At 42.2% G+C, this 13,753-nt stretch overlaps 2 protein-coding genes across 3 annotated transcripts in view; one reads left to right on the forward strand and one right to left on the reverse strand.

Annotated features, from left to right (window-relative positions):
• PARN (poly(A)-specific ribonuclease) overlaps positions 1–13,753 on the forward strand; it is a 197,371-nt gene that overhangs the window by 90,217 nt on the left and 93,401 nt on the right. The window lies entirely within an intron of this gene.
• Positions 8,941–13,106, reverse strand: LOC116462262 (uncharacterized). The gene is made up of 4 exons (XM_032754088.2): positions 12,931–13,106; positions 12,412–12,523; positions 12,231–12,285; positions 8,941–10,033 (listed from the first exon to the last, which is right to left on the reverse strand). The coding sequence occupies exons 1-4, from the start codon at positions 13,104–13,106 to the stop codon at positions 9,570–9,572; spliced, it is 807 nt and encodes a 268-aa protein (XP_032609979.2). The 3' UTR covers positions 8,941–9,569.

Consider the following 13,753-nt stretch of genomic DNA (forward strand, 5'->3'; position numbering starts at 1 on the left):
CTATATACCAATATGAGTTTCTTCTTCTCTGGCTTCCTGTTTTCCAGAATTCCTTCCTCACTCTCTATTGCCCGTGTTTGCCCCTAAGCTTCTTCTGTAAGGACTTCCTTACCTTTGATTTTTTAAAAAGTTATTTAGTTTCATGACATACCCTGTATGTAGCATTCAAAACCTGTGCTTTTTTAAAAAAAAAAAAAAAAAAAAAAAAAAGATGTTTTGCCATGATGTCCAGGCTGGTCTCAAACCCCTGAGATCAAGCGATCCACTTGCCTCAGCCTCCCGAATTGCTAGGATTACAGGCATGAGCCACTGTGTTTGGCCGAAATCTGTGCTTTTTAATTGTAACCCTTATGGCATCTATTTTTTTGTTTGTTTTTTCAAGACGGAGTCTTGTCCCGTGGCCCAGGCTGGAGTGCAGTGGCGCGTTCACAGCTCACTGCAGCCTCTACCTCCTGGGCTCAAGCAGTCCTCCTGCCTCAGCCTCCTGAGTAGCTGGGACTACAGGTGTACACCACCATGCCCAGCTAATTTTTTATTTTATTTAGAGGCAAGGATTTGCCATGTTGCCCAGGCTGGTCTTCAATTCCTGGGCTCAAGCCACCTGCCTGCCTCAGCCTCCAGCAATCTGCCTGCCTCAGCCTCCTAAAATGTTGGTATTACAGGTGTGAGCCACCGTGCCTGGCTGGCACCTGTTTTGTGATCCAGACCTTCCTTCCGTATCACATACCATGCTTAAACTACCTCCTTCTGTTTATTTAATAACATTTTCAGAAAATCTAATGTAAATGCGTCAAAAAGCATGCCTTTACCTGATTAAAAGTGACTCAAGGTCATTTCCTTTCAGATATATGTATGTATTATATCTGAAATACAGTATTTTGATATATATTTGATACACTGTCCAGACATAGTAGTGTCTTTGCTTCTACCTTTGGTGCCTTTTGTAGCTGGCCAGTATGTTACTGTTTATTTATTCTTGTCACAGAAGAAATGCACAAAATATTCAATAAATAACCAAAAAATGAATGTTTTTCACATGAATGTTAATTTTCCTAATCTTAAACTGTATGTAGAATTGGTTTACAGTAGTGATCTTGAATTCTAAATGTGGCAATAAATAAATGAGTCAAACTATGGCATGACTTTTAAAAATAAGATTTCTGTTAAGCTTATTTTGGAGGGAGATATATGATTTTTATGCTACAAGTCCAGGATCCTGGAAAGCATGTTCAGTTGTCCCTTGGTATCCATGGGGGATTGGTTCCAGGACTCCATGCAGACTTCAAAATCCGGGCATGTTCAAGGCCTTGATATAAAATGCTATAATGTTTGCATATAATCTGTACATATCCTCCTGTATACTTAAAAACATTACTAGATTACTTACATGCCTAACAATGCAAATGCTATGTAAGTAGTTGTTATATTGTATATTGTTTAGGAAAAATGACAAGAAAAAAGTCTATGTGTTCAGTACAGACGCAGTTTTTTCCCCCAAATATTTTCCATCTGAGTCGGTTAAAACCACAGATGGGAAACCCACAGATATGGAGGACTGACAGTATTTTTTAACAGGCAAGATTTTTACAACAGTGGCTTACAAAATACCTCAGTCTGCTATAGGAGACTCATTATTAGTAAGACATGTGAATGTATGTTTTGTATAGATACCTTCTGATTAGAAAATTTGTAAAAGCAACTGACTTGTTTTTCTCTAAATCACTGAAGTCATCAAAAGCACCATGGAAATGTTTAGTAATACTGACTGAGAATCTTACTGTTTTGTGATACCCCTAATGTGTTCAATTTGGAGAATTAGCCGTCTTATGTATCTCTGCTACGAAATGTTCATCAGACAGATTTAAGAGCGTGACAATAACTTGGACTCTCCCTAATTAGCATTCTTTTGGGCATTAACTGGTACGAGAATAGAGCAAAAAGCTTTCTGACTGCCAGAGAAGGATTCCCAAGTCCTTGATATAATTACAGCATTAAAGCGGCTGTTGTGTCCTGTGGCAGTTAGAATGCAGCCAGGAGAAAGGGAGCACTTGTGCTCTGGAGACCGAAGTTTCATATTCTGTTACATTGTTTCCTATCCATATTACTGGCACTTGATTTTTATGTTTTAGGGCAGCAGTCTTTGGCACTAGGGACTGGTTTTGTGAAAGACAGTTTTTCCACAGAGCTAGGTGGGAGCGGGGGTGGGGAATGGTTTTGGGATGATTCAAGCACATTACATTTATTTTGTGTTTTATTTCGGTTATTATTACATTGTAATAATGAAATAATTATACAACTCACCATAATGTAGAATCATTGGGAACCCTGACCTTGTTTTCCCGCAACTAGACAGTCCCATCTGGGGGTGATGGGAGACAGCGACAGATCATCAGACATCAGATTCTGGGAGTGCACAACCTAGATTCCTCATATGTGCAATTTACAATAGGGCTTATATTCTTATGGGAATCTAATGCTGCCACTGATCTGACAGGACGTGGAGCTCAGGTGGTAATGCGAGTGATGGGGAGTGGCTGTAAAAACAGATGAAGCTTCGCCAGCTCACCTGCTGCTCATCTCCTGCTGTGCAGCCTGGTTCCTAACGTGCCAGGGAACATAGATCAGTACAGATTGGGGACTTCTGTTTTAGGGCCTATGTTAGCTGGACCTAAGAATGTTTGCTTTATGATGCGGTTTCAGAGTATTGAATAAATCTCTCTAATTTAATTGTAATGTCACTTGTGAAAAATTGCTTTCATTGTGCTCTCTCACCCCCTTCAAAAATTTGAAGTAAATCAATCTCATTGAAAATGTGAAAAAAAGGCCAGGCGTGGTCGCTGACACCTGTATTCCCAGCACTTTGGGAGGCTGAGGCAGGCGTATCACTTGATGCCAGGAGTTTGAGACCAGCCTGGTCAACATGGCAAAACCCTGTCTCTACTAACAGTACAAAAATTAGCTGGGCATGGTGGCGCGCACCTGTAGTCCCGGTTACTTGGGAGGCTGAGGCAGGAGAGTTGCTTGAACCCGTGGGGCAAAGGTTGTAGTGGGCCAAGATCATGCCCCTGCACTCCAGCCTGGACGACAGAATGAGACTGTCTCAAAAAAAAAAAAAAAAAAAAAAAAAGTGAAAAATATTTGAAAATACAAGGAAAACAATTCAGCCATGATCTTACAACCCAGTAGTGAAGTAAAATTTTGGTATTTCCTGTCTGTTGCTTTACTCTGCCTAGATGAGTATTTTCATATTATTTCCCCTTTAATTTTAGTTGACACATGATAATTGTACGTACATATTTATGGGATTCAGAGTCACATTTCAATATATGTATACAGTATGTAATGATCAAATCATTAGCATATCCATCATGTCAAAGATGTATTATATTTTTGTGTTGTGAACATTCAAACTTCTCTCCTAGCTTTTTGAAAATATACAATAAGTTATTATTTAACCACATTCACCCTCCAGTGCTGCCAGAACATCAGAACACATTCCTCTTACCTCACTGTAATTTTGTAGCCATTAACCAACGTCTCTCTATCCTCCTCTTCCCTCTATCCTTCCCCGCCTTTAATACCCCCAATTATACTGTCTACTTGAGCTCAAAGCTTTTCAGCTCCCACATACGAATCAGAACATGCATTTGCCTTTCTATGCCTGCCGTGTTTTGCTTAACCTAATGTCTTCTAGGCTCATCCGTGTTGCCATAAATGACAGAATTTCATTCTTTTTTATGGCTGAATAGTATTACAATGTGTATATATACCACATTTTGTTTATCCACTCATCTTTTGATGAACATTTAGGTTGGTTCCTTATCTTAGCTATTGTGAATAGTGCTACAGTAAACATGGGGATGCAGCGTATGCCTTTGACTTTCTTTCCTTCAGATAAATTTCCACTAGTGGGATTGCTGAATTGTATGGTAGTTCTGTTTCTAATGTTTTGAGGAACTTCCACGCTGTCTTCATAGTAGCCATCCTAATTTTCCATCCCACCAACGGTGTGTAAGAGTTCCCATTTCTCTACATCATCGCCAGTCTTTGTTATTTTTTGTCTTTTTTATAGTAGTCGTTCTGACTGGGTTGAGTTGGTATCTTACTGTTGTTTTGATTCACATTTCCCTGATGATTTAGTGATGTTGAACATTTTCTCATGTTTGTTGCCGTTTGTTTGTCTTCTTTTGAGAAATGCCTTTTCCGTTTCTTTGCCTACTTTTTAATTGGATCATGTGGGTTCTTTGCCATTGAATCGTCTGAGTTCTTGTATATTCTGAATATTAGTCCCCTGTTGGATAGTTTGCAAATATTTTCTCCCATTCATTGAGTTGTTTTTCATTCTGTTGATTGTTTCTTTTGCTGTGCAGAAGCATTTCAGTTTAATATAGTCTCATTTGTCTGTTATTTTGTTGTTGCCTGTGCTTTGAAGTCTTAGCTGTAAAATCTTAGTCTGGACCAATGTCCTTTAGCATTTGTCTAATGTTTTCTTCTAGTAGTTTTATAGTTTTGAGTCTTATGTTTAACATTTTTAATACTAATTGGGCTGAGACTTGAAATGCATTTTTGGATCTGCTTTTTTAATTAACATCATGTCATGAGCATTTCACATGCCATTTATTTTTAATTAGAAAAATTTAAAACTACATAGGAAAGGAAAAAGTTGTTTAGTACCCCTCTCTTTATTAACAAAGATAATTGCAGATTAATATTTGAGATTTACCTTTCAATTGTGTATTTAAGTGTACAGTACATCTGCAAGATCAAGATTGCACAGCACACTTAAGAAAGCAGGTACCACTGTGCCTTATTTAGTGCCATAGTCATAATTCACTCTCTGGAAATATTTTAGGACTCTGGTGATAATAGGAAATGCAAAGCAGTGAGGTTAATCTGCCAGTTTGCTCTTCGACCACTGAGAAACTAAATATAAGGATCCTTATTTCTGAGGCTTTTAATGTTTTGTTGTTGTTTTTGTCAGTAGATATAATGAAATGGTTGATTAATATTAGCTGTGCTAGTCTTTACATGTTGACATTGTTTTCTCATACATGATTCCTATTCTCTACAACCTCACAGTTTTAAAAAATGAAATCGGGTGGGCACGGTGGCTGACGCTTGTAATCCCAGCACTTTGGGAGGCCGAGGCGGGCAGATCACGAGGTCAGGAGATCGAGACCACGGTGAAACTCCGTCTCTACTAAAAAATACAAAAAAAAAAAATTAGCCGGGCGTGGTGGTGGGCGCCTGTAGTCCCAGCTACTGGGAGAGGCTGAGGCAGGAGAATGGCATGAACCCGGGAGGCGGAGCTTGCAGTGAGCCGAGATTGCGCCACTGCACTCCAGCCCGGGCGACAGAGCGAGTCTCAAAAAAAAAAAAAAAAGAAATCTGATTTTAGCAAATTTAAAATATAAGTGAAATGTATTTGGAGGACTTTGTTATATAAATGGCTAATCCAGAATATAATATTAATTTGTAACTAAAAATGTTACCAATAAATCTCTTAGGGTGATGGAACTATAGATGGATTTTATGTTCTTATGTTTTATTCTATTTTCTGATTTTTCCATAGTGAATAATGTGTAATACAATTTTTAAATTTAAGACTAAAAAAGCATTATGCTTTTTTATTTTTTAAATAAGTAAAGGACCACAGCAAAGGGAAACATCTTGCTTTTAAAACTCTTAATATGGCTAGCAGAGTACAGTAGTCCCTCCTCATCCATGGAGGATACATTCCGAGACTCCAGTGGATGCCCGAAGCTGCAGATGGTATGAAAGCCTGTATGTACTCTGTTTTTCCTATATGTACATACCTGTGATAAAGTTAAATTTATAAATTAAGCGCAGGAAGAGCTTAACAATAATAACCAACAATAAAACAGAACATTTATAACAATATTCTTAATAAAAGCTATGTGTATGTGCTCTTTCTGTTTTTCTCAAAATATCTTATCATACTCTACTGTAGGAAACTGAAACTTTGGAAAGCAAAATCACAGATAAGGGGGAACTAACTATAGCCCTTTTTTTGTTGCTGACTGTAATTATTTTATGGCATCGTTTTTTCTAATCATGAAATTTATAGCATTAGTTTCTCTGAATTTTCCATCAACTTTTTGGTTTAAATCTGCTATTCTGAAAAAGAATCTATTAAACGTTTTTGATTTGTGGTGTTTATTGATAATATTTCCACTGTTGAGTATTTGTACAACTTGTCTTGTCTTAGAAAAGATGTAATTTGTATATCCTGGAAAGAAGCCCAAACATCACTTTAATAGCAGAGTGAATGTTACTTCATTTTGTTTAGCAAAAACACTAGCAAATGCTACACCACTGGAGTGTTAGGTAACTTCAAATTGATGGCAGTGGTGACCTGAGCACCTCAGAGCAGGGGTTTACCCACATCTCATCTAGTACTCACTAACATCTAGGTTACTGAGTACTTTCAGGTGATAAGATTATAAAAAGTAAACATGACTTAAAATAGTTATTTAGCCAGGGTGGGATGGCTCACGCCTGTAATCCCAGCACTTTGGGAGGCCGAGGCGGGCGGATCACCTGAGGTCGGGAGTTTGAGACCAGCCTGACCAACATGGAGGACAACAAACCAGGAGGCGGAGGTTTGGTGACCGAGATGGCCACTGCACTCACCTGGCAAAAAGGAAAAAATTCTCAAAACAGAAGGAATGAAACTTTATATTGTGCAGTCCAGCTATTAATAGTAGGAATGCCTTTCATCCTTTCTGCATGTGAAATGGAGCGATGTGGGGAACTTCACAGAAACTTGTTTTCAAATTGCATCAGAGGCCAAGGAGCAGCTGCTACTCCTGCTATGTAAAGGAACATAGACACTGTCATATAAAATAAACTGAAAATGAGATTTTCCCCATAAGTCTTTTTTTGATATTATGTAGATAATTTAGAGAGAAGAGAAACAAATGATTGTAGCATGTTATGTAGTGGGGAAAATGAACTCATTATAGAATATCACTAATTTAAATAATTGTCTATTAATGCCCCAAATAAGTTTGAATCGCTTTTAGTGCACATTGAAGTGCACACTTAGGTGTGCACTTTTGTGATTATATTTTAAGATGGAGGGTAAGCCTCTTATTTCTTACTGATTTATCCTTGTATAGTCTAGATACCATATGTTTATATGCCCAGTGTTCTTTATAGTAGCAACAGAATAATTAGGAAGGTATTTTGCAAGATTTTTAAAACAATGGCTTTCATTTGAAACCTGCAGTATTATTCTTTGTGTTAAGTATTTGCCTTTTTTTTTTTTTTTTTTTCTTTTTTCTGAGACAGGGTCTTACTTCGGTTGCCCAGGCCGGAGTGCAGTGGCGCGATCTTGGCTCACAGCAGCCTTGACCTCCTGGGCTCAGATTACTCTCCCACCTCAGCCTTCTGAGTAGCTAGGACTACAGGAGCATGCCATCATGCCTAATTTTTTGTATTTTTAGGAGAGATGGGGTTTCACCATGTTGTCCAGGCTGTTCTCGAACCCCTGGACACAAACAGTTTGCCTGCCTTGGCCTCCCGAAGTGCTGGGATTACAGGCGTGAGCCACGATGCTTGGCCAGTATTTGCCTTTGTACTGTTAAGGACTGAGGGACTGAATTTAGATGTGGAAGATGAAATAATCGGCTTTCCATTCAAGGAATCAGTGTCTTGTGGTGCAGACAGGTGTGTAGACAACCAGTGCATCAGTGGCCACTGAGTGTTGTAATAAAGGGAAGTTGCTGGGCAGAGAGAACTGGCTCAAACTGGCAGGAAGATGCAGAAGAGGGTCACCAGGGAAGGCTTCCGAGGAGGGGATGGTGAAGCCTATGCTCGCCCTCCAGTCATAAGTTGGAGTTGCCTGGTAGAGGAAGGCTGAGAAACCTGTGGTGGATTGTGGGACCAGCACATCCTTTGGCATGACTGAAACAGAGGGTACGTGGAGTGGAGCAGCTGTGGGGCAGCGGGGAGCTAGAATGTGGAAACACGGGTTTTACTTGATTTGTTAAAAGTCAGAGTTTGAGGCCGGGCGCGGTGGCTCACGCTTGTAATCCCAGCACTTTGGGATGCCGAGGCGGGCGGATCACGAGGTCAGGAGATCGAGACCACGGTGAAACCCCGTCTCTACTAAAAATACAAAAAATTAGCCGGGCGTGGTGGCGGGCGCCTGTAATCCCAGCTGCTCGGAGAGGCTGAGGCAGGAGAATGGCGTGAACCCAGGAGGCGGAGCTTGCAGTGAGCCGAGATCGCGCCACTGCACTCCAGCCTGGGTGACAGAGCGAGACTCTGTCTCAAAAAAAAAAAAAAAAAGTCAGAGTTTGAATCTTGTCCCTTGTATAAACTTTGCTGTCATGTTGGTTGGGGCGATTTATTTATTCTTGGTTAAAGCAAGTTTTGTTTTGTTTTGTTTTGTTTTTTTTGAGAAAAGCCGGCATAAAGCACTTTTATTGCAGTAATAAAACTTGAGACTCATAAATGGTGCTGGGGGAAGGGTGCAGCAACGATTTCTCTCACCAGATCACTACACAGGACAGCAAAGGGGTGAGAAGGGGCTGAGGGAGGAAGAGCCAGGAAACTCTGAGATCAGCAGAGGGAGCCAAGCATTAAATAACAGGAGATGCTGAAGCTGTGATGACCAGCATCATTTTCTTAAGAGAACATTCAAGGATTTGTCATGATGGCTGGGCTTTCACTGGGTCTTAAGTCTACAAACAGCACTTTCAGTTGAAACTGTCAATTAAAGTTCTTAAGATTTAGGAAGTGGTGGAGCTTGGAAAGTTAGGAGATTACAAAATTCCTGAAAGTCCATTAGAAAAACTGCAGGATGAAAAAAAAAAATAGTAAGTCAGGTCACAAAGAAGGCTTCAGAGGTCCCTGCTGGCCCAGGGACAGATACCTGTAGTGTCCAACATTGCAGTGAACGTGATCTGCTTTCAAAGGCAGAGGGTTTAAGGGGAGGGTGGGTGGGAATGGTGGAGGCAAAGGCTCTCCCCCCATCCCCACCTCAGTTTTAGGTAGGGCTTTTAATTTAACCCAAGGACATCTCTCAACTTGGAGAATAATTCAGTCCTCAACAGCGCCTCAAATCTGCTATGGCTTTGCAGCGTAGCAGCAAGAATGTTTAATATATAATAGATAAAAGTTTCATCCAAAAAACTAAAATAAAATATTCTTGCAACCCCCCCCCAACACCAATTCCTATTCTAACGTTAACCTATCACTTGTGCTGTTAATACTTGACCATGTACTTAATTGGAAACCTATATCCAAAAGACTGAAACTGAATCTTCACCCCAAAATGAAAACAAAATAAAATGAATAACTTGAGGTTTATGGCATGTAGTTTAGGTAAACACACATACGAGGAGAAAGGGGAAGAGGAAACGGAGGTGTTGGAAGCAAAGCTGAGTGACAGAACACATTCAGTCAGGGCAGATGTTTATACAAAGTGGAGTGGAACATCAGGAAAAGCTCCATGTGGATTCATGTGCACACGTCTGGAGGCACCAGATCCCTCCATGGCAGATCCAAGAACAGGGAGCTAAGGGAGGAGGCCATTCCTGTCATCCCAGTTTTAGAAGCTCCACATCGAAGACGAGAGTGGCATGTGGTGGGATGATGCCTGGGTGCCCAGTGGCACCATAGGCATAATCTGGAGATATAGTCAGTTTGGCTCTCTGACCCACACTCATCTGGGCAACCCCTTCTTCCCAGCGTCGGATCACCCCCTGCTTGCCTAGCATAAACTTAAAGGGCTTGTTTCTGTCCCGGGAGGAATCAAATTTCTTTCCATCTTCAAGCATCCCGGTAAAGTGCACCACGCAGGTCTGGCCGTGCTTCGGGAAGGTGCGCCCGTCTCCTGGGGAGATGGTTTCCACCTGCACTCCCATGGCAGCGGCGGACGCTGAGCGGGCGGGCAGCGCGACGGGCGGCGTGGACCGACAGCGACCTGGCGGCGGTTCCGCGGCTCTGCCTAGTTCCTTGGCGCGTCGCCTGCGCACGCGCACGCCCCCTCTCGCCCAGCCCTCTAAAGCAAGTTTTATATTTTAATTTAATTTTGTTTTTTAAGACAGGATCTCACTCTGACAGGGTCAAGCTGGAGTACAGCGGTGTGATCATAGCTCACTGCAGCCTCGAATTCCTGGGCTCAAGCTATCCTCCTGCCTTAGCCTCCCAAGTAACTGGGACTATAGGTGCATGCAACCAACCATGCCTGTCTTTTTTTTAAGAAATGGGATCTTGCTGTCTTGGCCAGGTTGAATACTAGTTTTAAAATAAAATATTACATCTAACCAGTTTTCATTGAGAAGTCTGGGGCTTTTGAAAGAATTTCCAAGTATTCAGTACGAAGTTGGTCAACCAAATAGAGCTGCCCTTGGAAAGCCTGGTTGTTGTCTGGGGGGGCACCCTGATGTCACACTTTCCCACGTGTGTAGGATGGCATGGTAGCACAAAGTCAAAAGTAGATGAAATTGATGGACGTACCCAAACAGTTTCTATGTATTTTTAAGCATGGTAGAAGGTTAGTCTTTGCATGTACTCTAGTTCACAGCCTTTTCTAAGAGGCTGAGGCCAAATTGAATTTATCTGGGAACCTGCCACATCTATAAATGCTACATAGGGTAATAAATGGGCCATTGGCTTCCAAGAATCAATGACAGTGCACTTCCTAATTTAGAGTTCATGAAAATTATCCCTTGACAAATAAGATTGCAAAAAAGGAAACCCTATTAGATGGATTCATCCTTTTTTTTTTTGAGATGGAGTCTTGTGCTGTCACTCAGGCTGGAGTGCGGTGGTGTGATCTCACCTCACTGCAACCTCTGCCTCCCTGCAACCTCCGCCTCCTGGGTTCTAGCAATTCCCCTGCCTCAGCCTACCGAGTAGCTAGGACTACAGGCACTAACCACCACGCCTGGCTGATTTTCAGATTTTTTGATAGAGATGGAGTTTCACTGTGTTGGCCAGGCTGGTCTCGAACTCCAAGTGATCCGCCTGCCTCAGCCTCCCAAAGTGCTGGGGTTACAGGCATGAGACACTGCGCCTGGCCTGCCTTTTGACAAATGTAAACTGTTGTTTCCACAAATGATGCGGGAGTGAGTCAGGGTGGGGAATGGATGGATGGATGGATGGATGGATGGATGGATGGATGAGTACAGATGACAAGTGTTTTTGTCTTCAGAGGAAGAGGCAGTGTCAGTCTGTTCCACCCAGTAGATTTGGCTTCTCGGCATGGGGACTACATCTTAGTCATTAGTCTACATCCTTGGCATTTGGGATGGTGCTGGCATAGAGCTGGAGAGGGCTTTGAGGAGAGGCCCTGGTACGGTCTTTGGGAAAGGGCCAATTCTGGGATAGCCGAGAAGAGAGAGAAGCATGACACCCAACAGAGTGATGAACGAAGGCGGAAGTTTACCACAGCGTTCACCCAGTGAGGGTTGCACTCCCTCACTGGGTTGTGAAGTCATTTGAGTGAGTGGTGACCAGCATTTTCAATAAAATGGAAGAAGTTAGAAAATGTCAGTGTGTCTTATATAATATAGATTTTTTTTTAATGTAGCCTTTTTTTCAGGGTTAGTTCTGTACATACAGATGTATATGTGTGTACTGGGTTATAATGCACATGGATTTCTTGTTGAGGGTTATGGTAAAGAAAGTTTGAACTCAGGCAATTCAGGAGAAACACAGATTAAAGTCCTCGTTTAAAGAAGAATTATTCTTTTCCAAGTGTGCAAAGCACTGTGGCAGGTGTTGGTGGGGTGGGGGGAAGCAGAGGTAACTGGCAGAGCTCTCCCTCCTCAGGTGCTGCCTCTCTCTAGAGTAGCCTGGGGCTTGGGATTCCTGTGGACAGCTTCAGGAAGAAATGCTCATTCCTTCACCCTGTGGTCTCCACGGGTCTGGAGGAGACTTCTGTGCTGCTCACCAAGAGAAGGATGTCGTGATTAAAGTACAGTCCTCTCTCCATCCACCTTGCTTGGCTCTCCTTGAGGGAGCAGGATGAATAGCTTACCTGATGAGCACAATCAGGAAGAGTCTGACACCCAAGGGCCATTTGTCAAGTGGATGGGGCCATTGCATTGAATTAAGGCAGGCCTGGAAACCAGCTGCTGGGGTCTGTTCTGGAAGCTGAGATTAAGGAATCGTTTAGAGTTTAGAGGCCCCTTGCAGCTGTCATGATGGGGTCTCATGGTCTGATTTCTGGATTTCTATAGGGATGGCATCACCTTTAGGAGGAAGCCCCATTTGGACCTCACACCCAAGGTCCATCTCCAGCACAGTCTACCAAGGAGTCACATGCTTGAGGGGAACAGGAAGGGGATGCCGAGTCCTCATGGGCTCCATAAGAGGATGATAGTCCTCGTTAGAACCATCAGAGGACGATACTCTCTACCTGCCAACAAGTACCAGTGGGAGTGGTTGTTGGGCCAGTGTCTGATACTTTATTGCTGTGCCATCAGATTTGGACTTTGTGAACAGCAGAGAACCGTTTTGCACAGCCAGGGGGATGGATGTGACTCTGACGACATGATAAGGAATTTCGTTCGTAGGGCACAGTGGGCTTCAATGTCAGAGGGCTGAGAGGCTGGAAGTGGCTGCAGTGTGCCCAGAAGTGGAACAGTAGCCAGTAGTGACCTACAGTTAAAGTGTTTTCTATTCCATGGCTGATCTGTGAGGGTGTTTAATTGCTACTGACATTGTTCAGATTTTATGGAAACTAGATTTTCAACTTTGGCACCCATCTGGGTTACAAAACTTGAAACGCTCCAGATGTGACTTTGTGTCTTAATTCCTTTTCACCAACCAGAAGGTGGTGCTGTCGTGCTGGCAACCAATCTACCTTTCCAACTCCAAGTAAAACTTACTGAAATGCTTATTCATGCTAAGTAATGTGGACAGACTTAGCATTCGGATTCAACAGTGTACCTCTCCTGCAGTTGCGGGGAAGCCTTCAGAGTCTGGAGCTGGAGAAGCCTGGCACAGGGGCCTTGGTTAGATACTCGCTCAGGGCCACCTTTGCACTCAGGGTGAAGTGACACTCTTAAAGGAGTCAGGGTGAAGATGTCTGCTGAGTGCTGCTTGATCTGTGTCCAGTCTTCCATGAAACCGTTTAAAGAATTATGACTAGAGATGAGAGAAGTCTTTGTAAAGAGAAAACGTTTTTTTCTTTCGCTTCTTGCAGGGAAACATCTGTACCTAGAGGAAAACTCATGAATCCAGTTTATAAGAAATACTTATAAAGTAATCATTAGTAATTAGTTAAAGTGATTAATTGAATACTCAACTAGTTGAAGTACCCAAGCAATCTCTCGAGTTATTTTAGCCGCTTGAAGGAAATAAAATCGGTGGTGTTTGATGCAACCTCTTTGAGTCCTTACCTCAAGAGGTTAAAGTGGCGAAGAGAAAATTCATTTACCAGGCTGGGGAGAATTCAGTGAGGTAATGAAGGTAAAGTTCTCGACATAGTGCCTGGCATTAGCTGCTTGGTAAATGTTCACTCCCCCCCGCCCCCATCAGTCTATTCAGAAATCCAGACAATAAAATATCACAAAGTCAAGTTTGTAAAAAAGATGTATTGCTGCATCGTGCAGACTGTGAGTGTGAAGCTCTTGGTGTTTGTATGATCAGCTTGCAAAATGACAGCACGTCCCTCAGGTAGGGCTATGTTTGTTGCTCTAAGTGATTTGCAGGTCTTCTCCTGTCTGTACCTTTTAAACAAGAGACAAAAGCTGCTGCCAGAATGATTTTT

This window comes from Hylobates moloch, unplaced genomic scaffold (assembly GCF_009828535.3).
Source record: "Hylobates moloch isolate HMO894 unplaced genomic scaffold, HMol_V3 SCAFFOLD_23, whole genome shotgun sequence".
NCBI lineage: Eukaryota > Metazoa > Chordata > Mammalia > Primates > Hylobatidae > Hylobates > Hylobates moloch.

What these genes read in the sequence shown, in the direction of transcription:
- LOC116462262 (XM_032754088.2), bottom strand. Translation starts at nt 13,106, where the DNA reads ATGGAAGACTGGACACAGATCAAGCAGCACTCAGCAGACATCTTCACC. An exon ending in CCCAACAACCACTCCCACTG is followed by an intron (nt 12,286 to 12,411) that starts GTACTTGTTGGC and finishes ACTCCTTGGTAG; the next exon opens with ACTGTGCTGGAGATGGACCT. An exon ending in AATGGGGCTTCCTCCTAAAG is followed by an intron (nt 10,034 to 12,230) that starts GTGATGCCATCC and finishes AACTTGCTTTAG; the next exon opens with AGGGCTGGGCGAGAGGGGGC.